This window comes from Idiotropiscis lumnitzeri, chromosome 1 (assembly GCF_059441095.1).
Source record: "Idiotropiscis lumnitzeri isolate Australia: NSW breed Sydney's pygmy pipehorse chromosome 1, RoL_Ilum_1.0, whole genome shotgun sequence".
Taxonomy (NCBI): Eukaryota; Metazoa; Chordata; class Actinopteri; order Syngnathiformes; family Syngnathidae; genus Idiotropiscis; species Idiotropiscis lumnitzeri.
The window spans coordinates 39,905,746-39,931,566 of record NC_142391.1 but is presented as its reverse complement, the minus strand read 5'-3'; the positions used below and the strand labels follow the sequence as shown (position 1 = coordinate 39,931,566).

Genomic DNA, 25,821 nt, shown 5'->3' with positions numbered 1-25,821 from the left:
TAAGTATCAGCCAAGACACAAATTTGGTCACTGTAACTTCATAACATAAGTGTTTCTGGCAACAGATACAAAGGTGAAGGCAGTGTCTCTATATCATATCGCTTTTCAACATTCACTGTGTGTAGCCAAATTACTTACAGTCTGTCCATCGACCTCAGGCCTTCTCACTGATGTGTCATAGCGTGCATGGCATTAAAGCACCGACTGCGTGTTGACTGAGCTCCCCTAAAGCCAATGACGCATGTTCCCTTCTTTGGCACGCGTCCCAGCATAACAACTGGGGCCATATTCGGTCCGTCAGTGCCATGTGTTTGCTTTCCTCGCAGCACAGCGGTTGATGTCACTCAAAAGCCTGCATCCCTACTTCCCGCCTCCTGGCATTGCTATGGGCATCACAGGCTTAGCAGGTCTGCACTAATGAAGTCAAATTAAGTTAAATGCTGTCGATGCTGCCTGTGTTAGTAGTGCAGCTCAGACTCAAACTTCAGTTGTCATAAAGAGTAGCAGAAGCCCAGGCTGCTTTGGTGACGCAGATATCTCTTCAATGGTGCTGACTTGATCCTCAGTGTCCATACAAACCTAAGAGGTCAAGGTTGACAGGGATGTTTTGGAGGAAACACAGGTTTTTGTCTCTCATTACAGCCACTGGTAAGTGAAACAGGAAAGTAATTGGCAAATGAAAATTAAGTGAAAGCCATCATTTCAGCCAAATTGAAGCATACAATGCCTGATAGTACCGGGTGGAGATCTTTCGGGTTAGGGTGCGGACATTCGCTGATTATTGACATGGTGTCAGTGAGGCATATTTGGCAGTGCATTAGACAAACGCATGGGCACTTGTACAGAGTAGGCTGTGCTAGCAACCCAGGACGAGCCAACCAACCATCTCAGCAGGTTGTTTTGTCACGCAAGTTTGGCACAGAGATTGTCAATATGATGCTTTTGTTGGTGAAGCTTCACTTCTAAGTACAAGAGGAATGGATTATGCAGAAGTGGAGTCTGAGTGAGTGTCTAGATTCATTGTTGTTCAAGTGGAATGATGTGATGGTGGTCTTGGGTAAACTCAGTCTGAGTCACGACCTTCCCAAGTTTTCCATTATTAAAGCCATATCGGTATTAAGTGCTTCTGCCACCAAACCAAAAGCCTTTGTGAGAGAGGGGAGAGCAATGCCGGTCATCAGCATATCTGTACTGGTGAGACTGGGTTTTAAAAATATCTGTTGATGTTAAAGAGCGTGGGTAAGAGGCATGATCCCTGTGGCGCTACGTTTCTTAGATGGGGAGGACGGTTCAACTGTTCATAACTGATCTTCAGCACAAAGGTTTGATTTGCCAGCATGTTGGTGAGAAAACGAACCATGTGCTTGTTCGGGATAGTTAGTGCCAAGCATTGATGTCATGCAATGTTGTAGGAGTTGGTTAAGTAAAAAAGCTAAGGTGTAATTTACGCTATTTTGTCCTGCTTTGGAAATCAGCTACAATTATCTGACATCTTCAATTAGCCTACAGATATTTATTACCAAAAATGTTTAATATTACCTATTATCATCAACTAAAATGTGTTTGTTAAATTAGATAAAGTCCTTAAAATGCTTCCCAAGGATTATTAGTTTATCATTTCAACGTTTAATCGTCACATCTTGCTGATGCTTTTAGATTTTGCACACTGTTGGAATTGTGTGACATGGCGAGTGGAGTGAGTCACATGGGTGAAGACTGTGGCAAGTGTGGTCAAGAAAGACATTAGAGTGAAATAGGTCATGCACCCAAACAGAGCAACATTGCGGCGAAACCAAATGAAAGAAATAGTTGTTTCCGCTCAAGGTGTTTTCAAGCTTCAAAACTTCGTGACACTCCTAGTTAGCTGGTCTAAGCTGTTATATTTATTTATTTATTTATTCAATGCCGGGTGTTGTTGATACAAGAAATATGTTTAAACTGAAATTTATATGAGGATTTAAAATTGCCTCACTGAAAATTTTACCAGAAAATACAGTTTGCTGCTAAACATCGTGTGAATTTAAGAAATAAAAACAGCTGATTATATAACAAATGAAACCAATTGGACATTGTTAAGTGTATGGTATTAAGTACAATTATAGTTTATCCAAATGCACATTTATTCAATCGACTTTTCAGTTGGAAAGTCAAATAGCGAAATAAACGAAAGCTGCAGCACTACATTCAACTCCCTTAAAACTGTCATAATTTTGGAGTTTAATAAAACCCTTGCTTCACAACCCAATTCCTCTTCAAAAATATTAAATTAGTTCTTAAATTAAGTCATTCATTAGCAAAACTGTTCCTCAAAGAAAAAAAAAATTAACTAGCTTTGGGCTAAAAGTAGAACTATTGCTCGCTGTCAACACTCATGCAAACATTAGTTAAAAAATAATATGCATTATTCAAAATAAGTATATATTTACATTTATTCCATACTCTCAAGAATATTGGTACATTCTTAAATAACCAAATGCAATTTTCCATGTGTTCATTTAATTTTTATAGCCATAAACCTTTGTGGTACGATCTGTGAAAACACATTGACTTGAATTATGACTTCCTCGAACCAAAACTTGACCCAATTTGAAACTTGGTTCTTGTTTCTTTTTTTACAATGACTGGGGATTTGCTTGAAACTCGAAGGTTACGACTTGAGACTTCCTTGTGACTTACTCTCACCTTTGCTCCCTAGTAACTTGATCATACTTAAGGAGACATTATTTTGCCTCCTCTAATTATCCGAGCCATGTACCTTTTCCACAGGCTGGTACGGATCAAAGCAGCATGGATTTGCGCATAAAAGAGTGCAGTGAATGAGGATTTGGGCTTAATTGAAGGCAGCTGCCCCTGAGCATACTCTCTCAGTTTCTCAGATTTCCACTTTTCATAGAAGTTCACTCACACAATATTCCCTCCAGAGTCCAAGGGACTTCCATGATTTTAGATCTGGCAGTCGTTTCTGCAGTAAACGGAGCTGCAGCTCTAACCGTGCTTTAACCGACTCTGCACAAGTGAACATCGGCGAACATTTTGGAAAGCTATTTACCACATTGCAACATTAAGGGCATACCGAAAAAAAAAAAAATTGCTGGAAAGATAACACTAGTCAACAGTGAGTTTTAATCAGAGGTGGATTCTGTCTGTCAACTAAACGTGGTGTTGATGATGAGGATTTTTTTTAATACATCAGGTTTTGAAGATTTGATTTTTTTTGTTTCTGCTTGACCTAGAAAAGAAAAAAATGCTGAAACTAACCCTTAATTCATAAATGTTACTCAATATATCACTGCATTGGACATCATATTATATTAGTATATTAATATATTATTATACAATAATAATTATTATTACAAAAACCCAATGTGCTAAAAAAGAAAATGAGGGCAGATTTGGAATTAGTGCAGAACAATTGTCTGGAAAAATTTTACTTGCGTCTCTGATTAGAAAAAAATCAGCAACAATTTGTTGACTTGTGTAATAATCTGTCATCTCCTGGTACTCTTCTGATTTAATTTCTATTGCTGAAATGTCAAACATCACAATGTAAGCAATCACACACACTCATCTAGTGCATCCCAAGAGGAAAATGCAAATGCAAATTTTATTCTATAAACCAATTAAAGGAGCTAACATGATTAGGAGACGGAGTGTGACTCAAGTAATTCCCTTAGGGCAGAGGTACGGCGGCTAAGTAAGTGGCCATACCAACTTCTTAAAAGTAGTTGCCGTGCCCTAACTTGCTCCTTCTAAATTGCCTTAGCCTTGTAACTTGGCTCTGTTGTGTATCACTCATGATCTGAGCCCAATAAGCTAGCAATAGCACAACGGTGCAAAATGGTGTTCTTTGCCTGACAGTTGACATAGCATAACTTACAGAGCTCTATGCTCACTGGCCTATTTGTCCCAGAAAAAAAAATGGTTAGTCTTTCGGAATATTCATTTAAAGATTTAGGCTGAGATTCATTCCATGCCAAAGGGGATGTAATGTTTCTTCAAGGAAAGTGTAACCCCAACGACAACAGGGACTTCTATATTTAGCCACAATTGCAGAGGCCATTTGTTGTGAAAGAAAATCAAGCCCTCCTGTGTTAAGCAGCCACGTTCTGCCAAGTCAAGTCACAAAGTGCCAGCTCTTAACACACACAGTCTTGCATTTCCAGCCAGACGACATGTGTAAGTCATTATAGTCCATCCATGTTTATTGAATAAAACCCCACTTAAGTGTTATGTTTATGCACGGTCAGAAACACTCAAATCTTACATCCATGCACACAAAACCATTTGTGTCTTTTTCTACTTGCCACAGAACATCTGCAGCCAATCTTGAGTCAATTTTAATTGTATTGTTATTCGAAATACATGACTTAAAAAGTAAGAACATATTGGCATGTCACTTCAGGATAATGGAGACACACAACAGGTTTTGTCTGTTTGGCTGCTGCTTCACTGGATGCGTGTTGCATAAACTTTTGATTTTGCACATGAGTTAAGACTGCATCATTTAAACTGGGGTGCATGACATAAATTGAGCTGTGTGTTAGTTTTGTAAGCTTAGTATTTTAAGTTCAGCCTTGAATCAGAAAATCACATTCCACAACAACGAGTACCAACTTTATGTCCCAATGAAGTCAGTAAACGTGTATATTATACTTAAACTTCATCACAAAGCTTGCTGCTCATGCTCACTTTTTCATATCGTCTGCACATTTGTGTATGTGGTAAAAAGCGATTGTGAAATCCCAATCAAGACAAAATCTGAAAGGCTCGTTTCAAGCTACGTTTTTAACAGAGGCTGCTAAGACGAAATGCTGCAACACCTTTTCACCACCTGTTGTATGATCATTTTAATTCTCATCGACACCATCACTGGAGCTCTATTGCGTAAGCATGAGAAAGAATCCACACTCAACGATAAATCCTTTATATGCTCATTGTCTTATATTTGCTGACATCATGCGTGATGAGAAATTCTGAGGCATTTTTTTGTAAAAAAAAAAAATAAAAAAATAAACTTTAGCGTATTTTGATGTTGAGGCTTCATTGTGCCAACATACAACTCCGAATAGAATTAAGAGACCACTGCAAATTATCAAATCTCTGGTTTTGCTATTTTTAGGAATATGTTCGAGGAACATTGTCTGTTCTTGGCTGCCAGGATGGCCGAGTGGTCTAAGGCGCCGCGTTCAGGACCCAGTCTCCCCAGGAGGCCTGGGTTCGAATCTCGAATTTCCCCATTGTGGGACTAATAAAGGGAATATTATTATTATTATTATTATTATTTTGTTCTATACCTCACTGACAACGTAACTCCTAAATTCCAAATATAGCCTTTTAAAACATTTTTTGGTAGAAATGGAAACAAATGATGAAAATAGCTCAAAACTATAGTGTTTTAGATCTCAAATTATTAAAAAATATCATAAATAAAAATAATAATAATCAAAAACAAATTACAATTTATTCAAACACACTACTAATGTATCATGCAGCTCAGCTTTGTTTGATAGCTTGTGACCATTCATCTTCCTCTTGGTCGCATTTCAGAGCTTTTCACTGAGGTTCAGGTCTGGTGATTGGGCTGACCATGACAAGGTCTTGATCTAATGGTCGTTCATCCGCATCTTGATTGAGCTCATTGTGTGGAACGCAGCATTGTCCTGCAGGATAAACCGATCGTCTCAGTTGGGGAAAATTGTCAGAGCAGAAGGCAGCTATCTTTCTTCCACGGCAACCTTGAATGAGGCCTAAGAAATGCGTCTTTTGCAATTTTTAAATTTGGTGGTGCGACTTGCTTACACTCTGCGGGTCATCATTTAACCATTAGACATAGAGCTGTTGAAAATCAGACCCATCAGATAAGATGAATTTAGGCCAGTCTTGTATGGTCCAGTCCTAGTTGTGTTTTGTGGCATTTTTCAAAATTCATTTTTCCTAGCTTTGACTTGATTCAATTCTAATAAATAAATAAATGAATTAATGCGCGGGATGGTGAAAGACGAGAGGTTCGTACGACTACCTGCTAAAACAGGTTCGATCGAGAGGGTTCAATCCCGGGCTTCAGCCTTCCTGTTTGGAGTTTGCATGTCCCCCGTGCCTGTGTGGGTTTTTCCTGGGTACTTTGAATTTCTCGCTCATTTTGAAAAACATGAATGGAAGGTTTATGGAACACTCTAAATTGTCTAGGTGAGATGGTGAGTGTGATGTCTGCCCCACGTTTGGCTGGTAATCCATTCTGGGTGTACACCGCCTACTATCAGAAGACTGCTGGGATAGGCCCCAGAATGCCCGCAACCCTTGTGAGAAAAACCCAATGTGATATATATATATATATATATATATATAAAATAAATAAAATGTAAAAACATATATATAAATAAAATATGCTGCTATTGCAACTTTTTGATTGGTAGGCTACAATGGGTTCTAAAATTTGACAGAGGGGCCAGACCAGGAGCAGATGGATGGAGTGTTTTGGTAACCTCACCTCATCGGAGAAAAAACATACATTTAATTTTAAAAGAAAATAAACAAAAGCATTACAACAAAATATCTGTGTTTAACAGACCAGAATATTGAAAAAAATAAAACATTAACATGGTTTATTCATTTATTTTTTTATAATAATAAAGTTTGGCGGGCCAGATGAAAACATCTAACGGGCCACATTTGGCCCCCGGGCCGTAGTTTGCTCACGCCTGCTTTAGAATATCTTGTCTTTTTCCATCAACAATGCTGACACTTGTGATAACCTTCAAGAGAGTTCCAGAGCCAGGCTATTGTGTGCCATATCAATGGCGCAGCCGCCATCTTCCCTGTCCCTGCCTTGTTTTATGATACGCATTGCAAGTGACAAGCCATCTTTGCTGATGTCAGTAGGGTTGTCTGCTAGATGACCCTGCAGAAGCTACAAGTCTTTTACTGTCATCATCCCTACTCTTCCCAACTTGCATTGGGGCTGGGTTTCACTGTTGAGCTTGCCCTTTGACTCACTTCGCTCAGAACCCCGGATCACACTTGTGGTTGTACAATATTGCTTCCACCTTAATTTCAGAGACAACTTGTCTCTATGTTTACTGTACAAATTGACACACAAATTAGAATATGGTGGGCCTCAATGCGCACATACTTCAGAACTAGTACTGGTAATAATTATGAATAATATCTTGACAAAGATTATACAAATCTTCATTCTTTTCAAAAGTATAGTTGACTAGTAACCAATCTCCTTGTCACCTTGGTGGTCCGACATAAATTCCCCAAGTCCAAACATTATCTCAACCCATTTAATACCATTGATGGCTAAAGACGTAAAAGATCCATTTTTTATTTATTTATTTTTTTACTCGGCTGGTAGTAAATGAGTTAATAAGGCACTAAATTACCTTTTGGGGGAAAATATTAAATGTATGTAATCTTTTATGCAGTAATTTGTCTCCCTTGACTTTTTAAGTTAACCAATGTGAATGAAAGATGAAACAGGAAGAAAAAGACCAAAGTGTAAGGGAGCCACATCGTCCACATGAAGAGGAGGGAAAAAAATGACATCTCCATATTAAGGCCTGTGTTGCCAGCGTCAGTTCTAATTTCTCAGAGCCTGTGGGGAGCTGAATGCAACCAGGCAGCTCGGGTCTCATCTCGTTCCTCCTCCATTTTGAATCAGGGCCGGCAAATCCCAAGCTTCGGGGAAAGGAATATTACTGGCAAATTGGTTTTAGATTAAAGGAGGTGGTGAGGCATTCTGCTTTCTCAGCTCTTTCCCAGGTGAACTTAATCTAATTTCATTAAAGAGATGAGGATGGATGATCACTTGTGTCGAAACATTAAGCTGGTACATTTTTCCCATCCATATAAAAACTGTCAGAAGTTGACAGCGGCCTGGTAGGTGGCCTGTTTGTTGTACAATATTCAAAGTAACTGCATCCTTTAAAGTGGCAATGGTTGGTGATAGGTTCAGTATGTGGGATGGGATTTTCCAACGGCTTGAAAGAAAACAAAACAGAAGCAAAATAAACAATTTTTTCTTTTACATTCCTACTAAACCGATCTAACCCTACTCAGAAATATCTGAGTTACGACCATTAAGACACATGAGCAGACTGCTGCATCTAAACTGATGTTCGCGATACATTACCACGCTACACCAACGACAATTTGGGTGGCAAGGCCTTTCTTGCATATGCCAAATCTACTTTCCTTCACCAGATGAAGTTATCTCTTTACCCGTCTAACTGTTTCTGCACTATGGTGCACAAGTGGTCGTCAGTAAGTCTCCTTCACATTTCTTGTGCTTTGGATTTGAATTGTGGCTGCTCGGGCTTCCACCAGAATCCCCATACCATGCATATATATGCAACAGCCATAAAATGGAAATAAATGGAGAAATATCCCCAAATAAATCATATTGATTTGTTTTTTGTTGTATTCATTTCTTTCAACATATCTGGTATTGGAGCAATCCAAAAGTGATTAAATGTATTCAAGTTACATTAATATTATGGTACTTTTATTACATTACTCACTGCATTTTTTTAACAGGCAACTAGTAGCTGTATGTTTGTATCCATCTAATAGTCAGAAGAATATATGCGTCATATTATTCTATAATGCGTCTATTATTATTATTATTATTATTATATATATAGATATCAATAGAAAATTCCTTTGATCATATTTCTGATAGAAAAAAAAATCTGAACGTAAACTGTGACCATTGTGCATGTTGTCGGCAGAGGGCAGCCACCTCCAAACACTGAGTTAAACCAACGAAGAAGAAGCAGCCAAAAGAACGAAGAAGAGAGAACTTATTGGTTATCGATATTAGTGGAAAAAACAGTTAGCGAGCATCCCTAGCAGAGATCAGTGCTGACTTTGCTGTGGCATGGTGTCATTGGTTTATTCAGATATAGTGTAACTAATTTCAGTTGGGGGCACACCTGGACACAACAGTCTAACGACGTTAATGTGTGAAAAACAGTGTGTGGTCAGGTGGCTCACAATGAAAGGAGGGTTTGTTTTCATTGGAACAATATGGTCAGAAGCGGGCACCTGTCTTGGCAAAAAGCGGAAGCAAATCATCACAACTGGTTAAGTTTGAGTACACACAATTGCAGTTGAGAGGCTTTGCTTCCACTGAGTGGAATCCATTGTTTCACTTGTCAATCACCCCCCCTCATGTCAAATGATAGCTGGTCTCAATAATGTCACACATGCCCTACATTTCACAGCAATTTTCAGTGAATGGGTCATATTTTTCATTGTAGTAGTAATTTCTCTGTAATATCACAGTAGTATCTGTTTGAAATGAAATGAAAAGGCCACTGCTGGTTTAACCTTTACCCAGATGTTTTTTTCCACTTTCTTTCACACAGTAAACCGGCAATGCTTGATTAATATTCTTGAAAAAAAGTACAAGAAGCCACGTTAATTTTCAGCATTGTACCCAACAAGTCATACAGTAGCTTTATTGATCCATGAATTCACATACTTCTCACTAGAAATAACTTCACGAGCTACACAGCTTTGATAATATCCTGCCTGCTAGCAAAGGCTGCAATAAATCACTGTTTTAAACTCACGGCACTTAAAAGAAAAAAAAAAAAAAGAATTTGTGCTTTATTCTTAATCCCAACTATAATGGATTAAGACATTTTACCATCACAAGTGAAAGCTATTGATGACCTCAGTCAAAACTGATTGAGAACAAAAAGAATTCTGTTCTCTTTGGCATGGGACTTATTAGTTTCACTCCATTTTCACATTCATATTTCATTCAGTAAATTAGCTCATCTCTTGGAGGGGTCTCACAAGGTTCGGAGCTTGGACGAAAATCATTAAATCTGTTTATGCTGTTCTACAACATGAGTAGTCTTTGCTAATAATTCACCAAATCTTGAACAGCATCCAAGTGTTTAACCTGCTAAACAGAATGGGGGCCAAAAGTCACATTAAGCTAAATGAGTGGTGAGAACGGACCCTTTCCACTGTAAAGATGTTTTGAAAATTATTGTGACTTTGTTTTGATTCAGAAATGCATTTTTTTCTTTTGTATTTTTTGGGGGATGATTTGTGTATCACAGTAATATGCGTGTTTATCTTCTACTAATATTTCCAATCCCATCACTTCAAACTTCATTTAGTGCTCGTCACATGCTGAAAACCATTGCCACAACCACATCATCAGTCTTCACTACCTTTACACCTTTCGCTAACAGCGACTGTAATCTGTTACAGTGGGTGAGCAAGCAATTTAGCACCAACTATTTGGGATCTTAGTTAAAGATCGCAATCTTAGGAATTGGCCCACAACACTTTAACCGACACCATTGTTCGAGGGAAACACCAGGGCTGTCACAAGGGATGGTCATCGGTATAAACATTCTTAACGATTCTGCTTATCGACGCCTTCTCTGTACTTTTTAAAAAATTTTATTTAGAAAAACACCAAAACAAATAACTGCAAAAAAATTATAAGGATAAATATAAACTATTATTAAAAGAAAACCGGCGTTGAGAAACAGAGTACATGTTGTTGGACTGTAAAAAGTAAAAAGCACTTCTGTGAGGCGAGATGCACATTTTCTACACTTTTGTTAGGCTTGCATGTGTTTGTTTAAATGATTGATTACACTTGTGGCAACATGCATTGTCGCCATAACACTTCATGAAAAGTAACCATGCTTTTGACCGTATCAATTTTGCTCAATGATTATCAATCACTGAGTTTCTGACTTTGTGCGTGAGCACCTAATTTCTATAATCTGTTGAAAACTCTTGCTGTTGCCTGATGTTGCTGCTGCCGAAGCTATGCAGTATCTACAGATCTGACCCAATGTAAAGGACGCCAGCTTGAGCAACGGGCGTGTACAGTTGAAAAACCTCATTCCTTGGAGCTTCCAAAGTCGTTGACTTGGATGCCCGTGCCACCAAGCTGGTGATGTGTTGGCAGCACCGCTTTCAAAGCCCGAGTAAGTGGTGCTCGGACGGTGCAGGAGTCACCATTGATACGCCAATGCCATAATAAAACATTAAAGTAACAGTATAAAACTTGGGATGCACAATATATCCATCCATCCATCATCTGTACTGCTTGTCCTCACGAGGGTCGCGGGGGGTGTTGGAGCCTATCTCAGCTATCTTCGGGCAGTAGGCAGAGTACACCCTGCACTGGTTGCCAGCCAATCGCAGGGCACACATAGACAAACAACCATCCGCGCTCACACTCTTACCTAGGGGCAATTTAGAGTGTCCAATCAACCTCCCATGCATGTTTTTGGAATGTGGGAGGAAACCGGAGTACCCGGAGGAAACCCACCCAGGTACAGGGAGAACATGCAAACTCCACACAGGAAGGCCGGAGCCGGAATTGAACCCACGACCTCTGCACTGTGAGGCCATCGCTGCACAATATATACATAAAAAAATATATACTGATATCACGACAGTGGCTTGTGTAATACGCATATTGCTAATTCATGCAATAATTGTATGCTTTTATCTAAATTTAAATATGTCTCGCTGCCTAATAGTTGGACATCATCTCGGGGAATTACAATTAATTCCAATTATCAAATTAGTTGTCGATTAATTTGATAGTTTCGTTTTGACACTTCTAGCGAACACCTAATTTAGTGGCCACTATTTGGAATCTTAGTCCATAATGTCACAGGTTTATGCGATAATTCCAATAGTATATGGAACTGATATAAGGGTTAAAAAAAACAAACAAACAAAACATTCACAGCCTCCTTGTGTTACATTTCATGCAGTGATGCCAGGGAGTTGCATGAAGACTGACAGGCTTGTAACGTAACTCTATTTCATCAGCTAGCTTGCGGACTTGCTCCTTTCTCGTTTCAATAAAAAGATAAAAGAATATTGACATGCCAAGCTGCACTTAATGTAAATCAGGCATGCTATCAATGTATTATTTATAGGGGACTCTGTAGAAAGTTCTACGGAACTGGGAGCCATGCTTACAGGAGATTAGGAATACCATCTCTTTCATTTACCAGGGAGTAATTGCTGAATGGTAAAGGAATTAGAATGTAGTGAAGTTCCCTCAAGGCACTGCGTCGTTTAAGCATGCGGCTGCCACCAACCAACCATTTCCTAGTGTGAGCTAAACAAATACATGAGACTTGAATGACTGACAACATCTGTCAAATGTCAAACGGTTAAGACTTGTTGATGTGACAACGGATATTTGATTGGATATTTACATAACACACCTACGTTTCCCCAGTTACCCGAAGACAAGGATTACTGCACGGATGAACAAACAAGAAGTTATTTTTGTACGATAACTGCAATGGATTAATATTGATCTCAACCGAGAAGGATGTGATTTTATCAGCAGTAGTTTGTACTGTATGTGTTTGCATGCATACAATTGCCTTGTGTGGAGTTGCGTGTTGGTAAGATCCACATCCAAAATTCCAAAAGAGAAATATGTTTACTCAGCCATGTTACAGGTGCAAAGGTTTATGCCTTGCTAAATATCAGAACTCAGAGAGGGGGCTTGTCTCACGTCCAAGAGAAGGTCATTCCAAATGACCAGTTTAGCCAGACCACGACGTTCCCACCCTCCCGTTGCAATCCCAACGGTCCTCCAGGAAACGCCCCCTTTGAGTGCCGATTTCAAATAATAGTGAGGGTTGGAGCAAGAGGCTGGGTGTGGGGTGAACACCCCTTTAAGTCATTCCTGTATTCAAAACCGGTTATCCAAAGGCCTTCAATAACGGCCCGTCCAAGTATCTATTTTACCCTACGGGAAAAACTGGTCTTTGGGAGGCTCTCACAGCACTTAGCTAAATGAGTAACTTCTCATCTGTTGTAGATTTTTCTTTAGCTAAGCAAAGCATTTAATAGAGTCAATGATAAAATTCTCATTTCAAAGCTTAGTAGATTCAGGAAGATGCCCTCAAGTGGTTAATTAGTTATCTTGATAACAGAGAACAATTTGGTTTTATGAATGGTGTTTCATCAAACAAATCGAGAAGTCATTTTGGGGTACACCAGGTATCAATCTAGGTCCCTTTATTGTTTTTAATTTACATGAATGATTTGACGTTGTCCTGCAACAATCTTCTTCCTTCATTATTTACTGATACAACCAGTTTTCGAGCTGTTGGTGAATCTCTTATTGAATGTATAAATAGTGAATTATCAGAAGTCTCTAAATGGTTTGAGATTAATATGTTAAAAAAATCAATATATGAATAAATAAATAAATTAAAAAAACACTTAAAAGACAAAACCAAAATATTAATTAAGAGAACAGAAATTACTACATAGTGTGTTTGGTATTTGCGTGTAGTTTGGCATGACTGTATTACCTGGAATAATCATGTCAGCAACAATAAATGAAAATGCTTGGTATTCAGAAAAAGATTTACCCTTCTCCTTGGTACATCAGTCTGCTCATAAAACCATGTATAATATTTTTTATATCGTCATTCTTGAAATACCGTAATAGTGTTTGGCCTTCAACATATCTGAGCAAACTGCTGTTAATCCAGAATAGATTTTTGAGAGTTTTTTTTTTTTTGTCTGACACATGTGATTCTTCTTCACTTCATTTTACGAAATAGTCAATATTGCCCATTCATGAGATCAATTACTTTCAATCCTACTTGCATGCATAACATCTACAATGTGCAAGATCTCCATGTCACTTTTCAAAGTTTCTTTGCCTTTTCATCTGCCTTTCATATGTACCCAACTGGACTTGGTAACAATTTTCATCTCAGCTGCCTAAAATAAATTAAAAAAAAAAAAAAAAGGATTTAACAACAGCACCAATTTGCTGGTCCAATTTAAAACCCAAATTACAAACTGTTGGCTATAGATAAGATGCCAGAGGGCCTATGTCAGCAGTGTCAAATGTACAAGGGCCACTGGGTTTTCTTTTTGGTGAAGTTCAAGAGTCATCCAGGTTTCGATTTCCTCCAGACACGACTAAATTGTCCTAAAGGAGAAGTGTCCTTTTTACTTTACGGGATCTGACTTTCTTCTGCATAGTAGTGACCACACCATACAGCGGGACACAGTGGGACAACCAAAGCTAACACAAATATTGCCAGCCAAATAGGATCAGAACCACTCTCGAGTTCTAACGCTAATGACGACCTGGTACCACCTGTTCTTCACGAGTACCGTATTTACAATGCAGTCTGTACAATAATATCAGCCTATCATATGCAGTCATTCAAGTATGAAAAAAGGCAACATATTAAGTTCGGAAATGCAAGCTATTCTTTACTTTCGAAGTTATTGAGGGATGTGCGACCCCAAAAGAGACATTCCATGTTGTTTTATACAGAAAAATGCTAATCTCAAAAACATCCCCATCCCATTCTTGAGTCTTGTAAATTCATCAGCAGTGGTAAGACTGACAGAACGCCTATTCCCTCAAATCCCCCCCCCCACACACACACCAAAAACTATGATTTCCTTCCAAATTACATTTTGGTCGGGTGCATAAACACAGAGAAAGCAGCCTTACCTTGTTGTCAATGTCACTCTCACTGTCAGACTATAAGACAAAAGAAGCAGACAGGAAATATAAGGAATTATTCATTAGGCTCCCCATGCAGCTCATAATCAATGCCGGTGTTATTTTTGTGTACACCCTCTCATTCACTGACAGCTTTCAAAACAAACGATACGGGAAGAACGGAGAAAGGAAAAGTGCAGTAGTCACGGAGAGGTTTTCAAGTTTCAAAAGCAACGCAGCCGCACGGAGCAATTCTGATGTTTCTGTAACAAATTGAATGTTGTGCACATACAAAAGGTATAAAAAAAAAGTGAATCATTCTACACAGTGTGTTCTTTCAAAAAGAGCCTGTTCAATGACTTCACATTCAGCGGCTGCTTGTCATTTAGCCTTCTAACTGTGCTTTTAAATTGGACAATGGTATCTCAAGGGCACAGAGCTTTGACTGTCTGTGTCCTTAGAGCCTATTAAGTGTGGTCTTTAACAATCCACCTTGTGACAAATACCAGTCTTTCAGTTGCATTCCCATCTCTAAAATGCTAAAGGAACTTAATAACAAGGCTGCTTTCAAAAATATGCCTTGTCTGGCATGGTCAAAGCACAAATTGTCTTCTATTCAGTCAGGAATTGAAAGGGGTAGTCTGACTAGTCTAACTGAGGTCTTCAGGTCGTCAGCACTGAAATGTTCACAGAAAAAAAAGCGTATCTAGAGTAATGTAAGTTATTAAATTCAGAAAAAAAGAAATATTTTACACTGGATCTGAACCAAAGTATAAAGTGAAGTGAAGGCTGCCATTTAGAATAACAATACAGTAAAATCCTCAAGTTTGATCCCATTCAACATTTTCTTTACTCGCATTTCTCACATTTGTCAGTGATGCATCTTTGTCTGTAACTGTGAGACACTTTGAAACAAACTATGCGAGAAACTTGCGCTGCGAGTGGCAGGCCTCCCACATTGGACCTCATAGCAGGCTACATGCTAATCAGCACAATATTGAGCAAATAGAAATGAGGGAACAAAACACCTTCAATTTGTCAATTAAGTCACCTTGGAAACATATTTACGTGGACCCTCTTTATTTTGTTGTTTTTGAAAGAGGGAGCTGGGTCAATGGTGACACAGCAGCCTTTTGTTGCCAGTGTGATGGGACCAAATGTATAATTAAGTGACAAGAGTAATCAGTGCAAGGGCTCAGAGCCTTGGAAAGTGGAGTCGTGAGGCAGGGCGCCACTTTGCCTCGTGAGGAGAATTGTAACGATATATCACATTGGTTTATCGATGTGCGATGTATTGCGCACATTGATGCTGGCTACAAATTGACACAAGATTGTTTTTTTTCAGTTATTGATCAATTGAATTGATAATTAATGAAATAATTGTATGCTCAAAATTCCCTTTTATTTTTCATTCAAGTTTGAATGTTATTTAAACTTATTTTTTTGCATGTTTCCAAGCGGCACATGTCTTGATCTGTATTTGTTGTTTTTTGGTTTAGCATTTACTTTCATGTATTGGCCTTGTGTTCCAAGGTCTTCTGTCTCGTCAAGTCTATTGTGTCCACCTGTGCTCGTTTACCCAAGCCCTTGTGTTAACCAATCAAGTCCTTCCAACCCTCTGTGTCTTGTCCAGATGCTCCTCGTTGTCTCGTCAATTTGTTTGCATTTAGTTCCCTGGTTGCTTTCAGTTCTTGTTTGTCCATTATTGCTGTCGCTGTCAGTGTTAAATGTTCATGTCGTCATACCTGTTTCGTAGTCAAGTTTAGTTCAGTCTAGTCGTGTTTTGTTCATCTCTGTTGTTTTGCCCTTTTGATATGTTTGTTTTTCCAAGGACCTTGTTTGCCTTTTGTTTTTCTTAATTAAATACCCTTTAAGTTTCCCATTCCTCGTTTCCCAGCGTTTGGGTCCTCCTCAACCTCCACCGCAACGTGACAGCACATTGGTTACGGAAAGCACGCAACATGGGTCATGGCGGTGAGGAAGACATGCGTTAATCTCTGTGGAAACACTGGATCCTGCAAGAACAGAGATTGTCTTGACAAGATGGTTGCCATGTTTCAGTAATCCCTTGCCACTTAATGCTTAACTTTTCGCGGCTTCAGTTGTTCCCGGATTTTGCCTAAATATTCATTCAAAAAACACAGAAAAGGAATGATAAAGCCATACTGCGAGAAGGCCCGTTGTTTCGGAGATTAATTGACTCTGAGGCTTTGTACGTACCCACGGGCACTCATACAAGGTGCATGATTGGTTCCGGGTGGGAGATCAACCAATGAGAGCACGAGTGGCTTTGTCTCATGTTAGCCGTTTTGTAGTAATTGTCCGCCGTCGGTCTTATAGATCATATCCATCTCACAGCCTGCAGATTGGTATTCATTCTTCATTTTACATTTTCAATGTTCAACTTGTTGTTTAACAAGTATTTAGAAGGTTGGGAACCATGCCAGGGGGGTCACAATGGTGAAAGAGTGGCGTAAATCCACCTCAAAATTTGTTGCTGCCTCATTCAAAAACTAAATCAGAAATCTCATGTTAAAAAAAATGTATGATTAGGGGGCACGCAGAAAAGTGTCTTGCTTCCAGACCATGCAGACCAGCTGATAAATCGTTTATAGTTATATACAGTTGTTCGTTATACGGAACAATCACAGCAGCAGCTTAATTTATTGTTAATTTATTAAAAACATATTTTGTTCTACAAAAGGGAATGTCAGCGCGGACGGTTGTTCGTCTGCGATTGGCTGGCAACCAGTTCAGGCTGTCCCCTGCCAACTGCCCGATGACAGCTGGGATAGGCTCCAGCACCCCCGCGACCCTTGTGAGGAGAAGTGGAACAGATATTGGATGGAAAAGAGAATGTCAAATATCATTCAGATATAAAAAGTATTTTATCAAAAGGGTTTGTTTACATCGATGTTTTAACGCATAAAAATAACCATCTTATCCTGATAATATATATATTTTTTGCAAGAACTAGCTTGTTCTAATATATGCAAAATAAAATGTTCAATTTGAGTAGGTGTGTCATTGATTGTTCCATCGCCTGATGAAGTATTTGCATGGATTTGCACTAGCCTATATTTAGAAAATTGTCAAATTATTAGTGCGTAACGAAAAAAATCACACAGTTTTAAAGGAAAGAAATTTTTACTTTAATGGAGATATGAAGAGAAATTGCAAGAACTGAGGAAATCTTCATGGAATGAATTAGGTGCGTTGCATCCCAGAACATAAACCAGGATTAAAAAATGCAGGCTGAACATATCTGCTGAGTCTACAGATATTAACTACTGTTAAAAAAAAATAACGTCGCCAAATACTGTAATATCATATTTAATATTGTGCAGCCAAGTAATTTACAACATGGGGAAAGACTGCTGGCTTTAATTAGAGACTGAGAGGCTGTTTACACGCTTCGGTTTGTGGAGCTGTTTCTAGTACATTATGCGAATGGAAAAAAAAGGAAAAAATCACATTCTGAATATATTATTCTTAATCTGGATTATGCGTTCTTCCTGCAGTTTTGTATCTTGATTGCAGATCTTTCTGCGCAATTACACAACAACAAAAACTCAATAAATGAAAAATAAAATCCTTATTTTGGAACGTTGTCATTTGTCGTAAGACCTTTAACAGAGAATTGAGCATCACTAGAGCAATTGCCTCAGGCCTTTTCTCAATCGATTCTCCATTCATACAACAGATTGAGGGCAAATTTATTGCAACATATTTCTACACAATTTATTAAGAGACAATCCAAATTTTAAATCATCATCCATTTGTTCCCTGGCGTTTACTCTTTCGTTGCTTAAGCACCATGTTGAAAACCACGTTGTTCCTGACCAAATTTCCTACTGAAGCTAACCTCCACCACTCGAGACAAGTTGAACCCTCAGTGATGGGTGCAGTAATAACTGTCTTACTCTATTCACTAAGTAAAAGCTTGTCCTTGGTGAACAGCATTAGCAAAATAATACTTGCTATACTTTACGAACTGATCCCAACAGGGGTTAGAGAAAAGTAAACACAACAATGATAAGAACAGACATGGGGGGGTGCTGTAGAGATGCAGGCATGATTGGGTGGAAGTGGTGTTTGAGTTGTTTTCTCATCGCTTTGTGCAATTGCCTTGTTGCGCTATTTGCTATGGCTGAGAGCAATAAAATAAGCCCAAAACATTCATTTGATTGGCCCCTGCTTGAATGATAGATGGGAAGAAAGGGCATCATTTTGCACCTTTTGCCATAGACATGCATACATAGATCAATAAACAATGGCATGGTCAGGGTGGAAAACCCGTCCCCTTACTTTAGGTGACTCACTAATTGTGTGTACACCCATTGTACATCCTTGTTCAGCCCCTTGCTTCCTCATTCCTTGTGATCCCCTCCCCTCACCCAGCACATCAGACAGATGGCATTCACACAACTTTCAATATTTCACAGAGAGGAGACTTATTGTCCCTCCAAACCTGGCTCTAAGCATGTATTGACCTAGGCAGGCCCCAATGGTGACCTGATATCTCATCTCAGAAATGAGTGGAGAACAAAAAGGGTAATGGTAAGAGGGAGGGCTGAATGTCTCGATTCTCCAGGACATTTGCTCTGCCAGATTCTGATAGACGTGTACAGCGAAGACAATAAGCGTGGCACATCCCTGAACACATTAAACCAAACGGTTCAAATTAATCGCACGGTTCCACTTGTCACACTCTGAGGAAAGCCAGACATCAGTTGTGCCACAGGGACAGAGAGAGAACTCGGGATGAACAGCAATTTCCAAATAGTGGCACCAAAAACTGCCTGCCTGAATACTGATAACAACACTTGTGATACAAAATCAAAACATGACAGATCTGTCACAGTTAGGTGCAAAGACCGGTGTAAACTTGATTGCTCACACAACAGACGTTATAGTGGACGTTAATTTACTAACCGAGTGCACTCAGGATTACATCTGCAGTTAATTTTGTGGATTTTAGGAGGAGTACATGTAAATAGATTAATTTTTTTAACGCACAACTTGAATCATCAAACTCGAGACAAACTGCAAAGGCTGATTTTTCATGTTTAAAGACTCAACGGCAGATGCAACCAGCATGCAAAGTAGAAGCAGCGTAAGGCAGGAAAAATGTGCAGTCATGTTACATCACCTATAGAGCATTTCAGCTCCGCATTTCGCAAAGTGAAAATTGGTGCTGGCCTCTCCCGGTCCAATCCTAGTGTCTTAAAAAACAATGTTACAAAGAATGGACATTCCTCTGTACATTAATTTGCTATGCAGTTGAAAAATGGAATAAGACAGGATTTGTGCTGGTTTCCCTCAAATTATTCGCACAATCCAACTCTTTTCTTGAACTCTGTAATGTCGTTGTTTTCCTCTTCCACTAACACTTCCAATTCCTCCACTTCAAACTTCATTCTTTGCGTGCAGTACTCCCCCAATCGGTCCACGGTAAAAACCACGAGAGCTAAAATAGTCCTAAACCCTCTTTAAAAATTTAAGTCCCCACCATTTTTGCAGTTGTTGCCAACAGCGCACAATCTGTGTGTTAACACAGAAAGTGAACACACAATTCACAGTCTGCTGTCTAAGATTTTAGCAAAAGATCACAATCTTGGTAGATCACATGCATGCAATATTCCCAGCAGCAGCACACACTGACTGTTAGTACAAACATGTAATTTACTGGATCTTAGTCAATCAGGCCTAATGTCAACCGATTGGAAGGCACATGTCTAGGCCCATAAATAACAGTATTTCTGTTTGCAAGGGAGAGCATCCAAACACACACACACCTCCTAGACTGAGTACAAAATGAGAAGATAATGGTCCATTTAGAGAAAGTGTCCGGGTTTGGTAGAACAACAATTTGCTACAGCAATTCCCCACCTGTGGATACACAGATGCAGACCATTGGCCTGTGGTCACTGTGATGGGGTGGGCCATCAGAGATGTGGGTCTGTCAAGACACCGTGTGGCAAGACTGAAAGGTTTCTCGGATCCTTGTGAGAGAGAATGTGAAGCAAAAGTATTACCCTATTAAACAAGTTAAAACATTGGATACCATATGAGTCAGACACGCACATCTTAAATTGACATGTATAACAATCAATACCGAGTGTGTACAGGTCACAAAGCATGTGATGACTTAAATCAAGAGAATCCAAAATCAAGTGCATGCACTTGACTCGATTAGTTGTGCAAGCACAAGTAAACAATGAGACTTGCTAAAAGGATCAAATCTGTGCAGGCATTTGACCCTTGACCTCAGTGAAAGACTGCATAGGAAGCAATGTGATTATCTTGGGGTGAGCCCAGCAGTACCTAGATTTACAAAATGTTGACGCCTCTGAAGTCGTAAACTCCAGAGGCAATGAGGGATAAAACAGAAGTTTTGTTCAGAGAAAGGATATCAAGCTACAGAATACGACTAGGCAGGCTCTCACGTAAAAAAACACATTTGATCTGGGAACCTTAGACTTTGGCTCCGCAAACAGAATGACAAGACGTTTGGAAAAATGCTTTTTGCATGACCCAAACACACAGGGGCCTCTGGTTTGGAGCTGACAAACCAAAGGGAAGTATCAGTGGGGGCCATGTAAATCAAGGTGGTTGGGGATAGATATAGTCTTGACCTGGGGCCAAACAAACCAGACTTTAACATTACCCAGAGTCCCAGTAAACAGCTCGGGGACTTACCAGAACTCTGCTCGACTTCCATGCAAAATATGTTGCCAGAATGCAGGACAGTGTAGAGACTACAGATGGCTTAACAAGGATAGTGGGAGAAGTAAAAGTGGAGCATTCCCTTACTTACTTTCCTTCGCTTGCTCCACTAAAGCAAAGGACTGCCTTTTCATTTCTAAGATGGAATCCCTGAGCACTCACTGCAGTGAAGCGACCACACTGACTGGACTGCTGGTATGATCCGTAGAGGAGTTTGACGAGGGGGAAAAAAACAGACCGTAATGGCAGATGTATGAGGGAGGGAGCAGGGAGAATCTTTTCGCCCAGAGACAGAGAAGAAACCGGCCAGATACAGGCACAGGGAATTTGGATTTGTATAATGAATATAGCTGTGGAACAAAAATGTGGAGGGAAAATAATACAAGTTCGAAAAAAAAGAAAGTGATTTATGTGTTTTGTATCTTCACACGCACACACAAAAAATCCATTTAGCTTTTACATATGATTGCAGCTTTGTCCCCTTTAGAGTTGAATGCTCTCACAGTTGCACATGTACTAGCCTTAGTAGCTCCCACTGTTTTGACATGCCCCCAGGCCTAGTGCTCTAGCCAGACACTGGGCATTGGAAATTTAAGTCGGGCATTGAAGAAATTAGGCGAGGAGGAAAGGAAATGGGATGTTGACTTGAACTGGCCCTGGGGGCAGCTGAAAGAGTGTCCCTGCGCAGCTTCGCTGGATGCCTGACAGTTTGATGGAGTGAGGAGAGGCTACCCTGCGGCCCAAGCTGCCGTCTACAGCTCAGATGTAGCCCAGTGAGAAACATATTGAGCCTCTGGGCATCGCTCTGTACTGCTACTACCCTCATCGCTCTCTTTCTCACTCTCTGCACTACTTCAACTGGGTTTCTCGTTCTCAATGATTCTGGAATGCCAATAGAAATGGAGACTTGAGCTCAAGATTAAAACCACATTTTCATTAACCAGTCATATTTTTGTAAAGCTAAATAACATTTTGAACTACAGCGTGATACGGTTGGCATTTACAGCGCAAGGTGAGTGTAGATAGGGTGTCATTTTGTTTTGTATGATGTTAGACTACATAAGTAGTCTAACATCATACCAAAACAAAAGTTTAATCTGCCAATAAATTCAGTAAAGATTATCGTTACATAGTTCAGTTTTAAACCACAAATGAAATAGAACTTTGATACTACAGTGGTCAACAAGAGGGAATATTCCCAAATATATTTGTTCTAAACCATTTTTTTCTAAAAGATGGGCCACTGATTGTGAATGTGAATGGGCACAACAGCGACAACGATGGCCCTCGAGTGGCTCGTTCACTCAAACGCCCACACGAAGGTGACAATCTGCTCCGACAGTCAATCCCTTCTGCAGGCCATCTCGAGCCGCGCCGCAGACACCGCCCACATCCGGCAACTGCTGAATGCGCGCCCTGGCAAGACCTCTCTTCTTTGGATCCCGGGCCACTGCGGTCTGCCCGGCAACGAACTCGCCGACACCCGAGCCAAAGAGGCCGCCTCCAACCACTCCGAAGCCTTCCGTCCTGTATCGTTTCGCGCAGCCGCGACAACTATCAAACGCCGCATCCGTGACGACCCCCCTAAGCACGAGCGGACCGCAGCCGCCTATGAAGGGTTCTCTTGGCGCGCAGACAGCTCCGCTGCTCAATCAAGGCAGGACGCCGTCCTCATTGCTCGGCTCCGTGCGGGCCACCACCCCAAGCTCCGGGCTTACGAGCACCTCCTTTGCCCTACAGCCGACCCCACATGTCCACTATGTGGAGGGGAGCCGCAGACAGTCCAGCACTGGCTCCTGCGGTGCCCCCGACTCATCCCCCTCCGGCAGAAGATTTTCGGCGATGCACCTCCTCCTTACAACGTCCTCTCCACTGAGACGCAGAAGGTGATTGCGCTAGCTGGGCAATCCTTGCTCTGAGGTCCCGCCCAGGCGCTAGCCCAACAACAACAACAACAACAACAACAACAGCCCCAAAGTAAGCATTGAGAAAAAGATTAAAAAAGGAGTTTAGTCTTCAAAGGAGTTGTGTTAATTTATGTGGCGCATAATATGTACTTAGTATACTTTTTGTTCTTTACAATATCATTTCTGTTGTCACATGGAAATGATCATTCCCAGTCCGAAAAACGTTTTGTAAGGTGTTCACCACCCTTTAGGTACTGTACCACTCCAGTTGCCATTATAGTGGTTTAAGTACTATTAAAATCTTTTTTTTTGGTACTCTTTTCATAAATGAAAACACAGAAAAAAACACATTGAGTTGCAATCAACCCAACTAGACCCATCTCTAGATGCACATACAAATGCTCCCATTCAAATCCTCTGGATATAATGCTAGCTTCCCTATCACGCCCCCGCCTTTTAAGTAAGGTGACGAGCACTACAGATGCTGTGTGCTGAGCTTAGGCCAGCACACGGGAGGAACGCAAGAGGAGAGAGAGGGAGTCGTTGGGAGGAAGTAAGGGGAGTCAGGCGGTTGGCAGGCCCCAGTCGTAATGAAAAGAATCTGGCGGTGGCCCACTGTGTGCTGGTCATGAGAAGCATGTGCCGCCGGGGGGCTCTACTGCTAATTTAAGGGGGCAGCCAAGCGTTTCACGCTAGGCTTGTCATCATGCCAGAGGGGGCCTCAAACTGGGTGACAGCAATTGTGAGGGTGGGTAGGTAGTTTGAAGAGTTGGTTTGAGGAAACCAGCAGAATGCTTCACTTCCCAGCACCGCCTCCCTTGTACCTCCTGCTTGCGCTCAGCAATGATTAAACATCATTGTGGGGAGGGTAGAGAATTACAAATGAATAACCTGTGGCAATGGCTGCAAGTGGACTCATCTTGCCTATCTGTCCAGTTCTCCCCTGTGATTGTTGTAAAAAAAAAAAAATATATATATATATATATATATATATATAGTTGTATAAACAATGGCTGGATCAGGTGTTAATAATATAATATAGATTTCAGGTTTCGAAAATATTGGAACCACACCGCGCTAAATAAAACTGTGTTCATCATTAACAATCGGTTTTATCCGCAAGAAATACGTTAATTCCAAAGTGATGCCATGAATTTTAAAGGACAGTGTGTTGAATTTAGTGCCATCTAGTGGTGAACTAATAGAATGCACCGACCTAAGTTCAAAGTGCGTGCTTTGATGCCTCAGAGAGACTATTTCGCAATCCTTTCACCAATTTCATCAGCAGAGATGCAAGCAAAATGTCATCATAAAGGCCTTCCAAGTGGTGAAGTAAGTCCATTGCATTTGTTTCACAATACAATATGTGCTGATCACGTTACCGTAAGAATAGCTTGGCTGATATGGCTTTAAAATAAAAAGGACATCTTAATATGACACGTATTGATTTTGAACTAGCCCAAACATGGAATTAAGATTATCAAACATAAGTGTTCATTGCATCATTACTGGTGGTCAACAAGTAAAATTTTGTCGTGTCTCTGGCAGCTTTCCTGTCAACTCATTCAAAAAGACCAGCATCATCTGAAATCAATTGCTACTTACAATTTAATAGAAATTAAAAAGGTGGAAAAGTTAAATAGGAATCTTGTAGAAGAGCTTCTAGACTACTACTTTGTGAGGACACAAGAGAAGAAAAAAGTCACTGTCTCCAATTAACCAGGAAACTTGAAGATGCATGTGAGGCATGACAAAGAGTGGGGGAAGGAGTTTGAGGGATGAATGCTCTGTTGAGAGTTGAATGGTCGATGGTAGATGAGGGGAAGATTAACACGCTGCGTGAGGAGTTTGTTGCCTCTGGAACAAGCCTCCACATGACAAAAACTGGAAATGATATGAAGCAGAGCGAGAAAGACAGAGAGCTCTGTCGAGTGAAGGGGGAGAGAGGCAGCCACATCGCACATCTTCAGGCAGTGAATAATTTAGAGGAGCACTGGGGAGATGAGATGAAGATGAACACAAAACACTGGCAGCGTTTGACCTGGAGCTGGAGCTACATCAGTGCACATCACAGAGTGGAAAGCTTTCTCCGTCTTCCTCCCTCAGTGTGTATCCCTTTTCTTGGGGTTGCTCTTCATCTGTCTTCCTTTGTGGCAGCAAGGAAACAGCTGTATGCTATTCGGGTTTTGCCTCACATTCGATGAAACTCAACGGGATGGTTGACAACTCTTTCCTCAAGGTTCTCTTTTTGACTGGTCTGGACATGGCGAGACTGTTTGAGGAACTTTTATATACATACACATATACACACACATCTGGAGCTGGAACAAAGCATTTTCCATATGGTGCCAGTTAAAAATCGTAAATCATTAAATTAGACCACGAATGAAAACACATACATATATATAAAATAGATACCAGAAGAACAGCAGAACAGCGACAGTCTTGAGCCGAAAGCCAAAGGAAAAAAAAAACAAAAACGTGTCTTCAAAACGTGTCTTTAAAAGTGGACAGAGAGGGGGCTTGCCTAAAATTCAATAGAAGGGCACTCCAGAGAAAAGGCGCAAACCCCCCCCAAGGTTCCTCCGAGTTCTCGGCACCTCCTGCGTCATTTGGTCCGCAGACCTGAGGCAGCGGGTAGGTGCGTAGGGGTGGAGGAGCCTCAGAGAGGTACACTGGGGTGAGGCC

At 40.4% G+C, this 25,821-nt stretch overlaps 1 protein-coding gene across 6 annotated transcripts in view; it reads right to left on the bottom strand.

Annotated features, from left to right (window-relative positions):
• fbrsl1 (fibrosin-like 1) overlaps window positions 1–25,821 on the bottom strand; it is a 280,246-nt gene that overhangs the window by 82,284 nt on the left and 172,141 nt on the right. For all 6 annotated transcript variants that reach the window (XM_088300656.1, XM_088300613.1, XM_088300637.1 and 3 more), the window contains exon 6: window positions 14,507–14,536. In XM_088300656.1, the coding sequence (XP_088156782.1) occupies window positions 14,507–14,536 (30 nt within the window). The remainder of the gene's footprint in view (window positions 1–14,506; window positions 14,537–25,821) is intronic.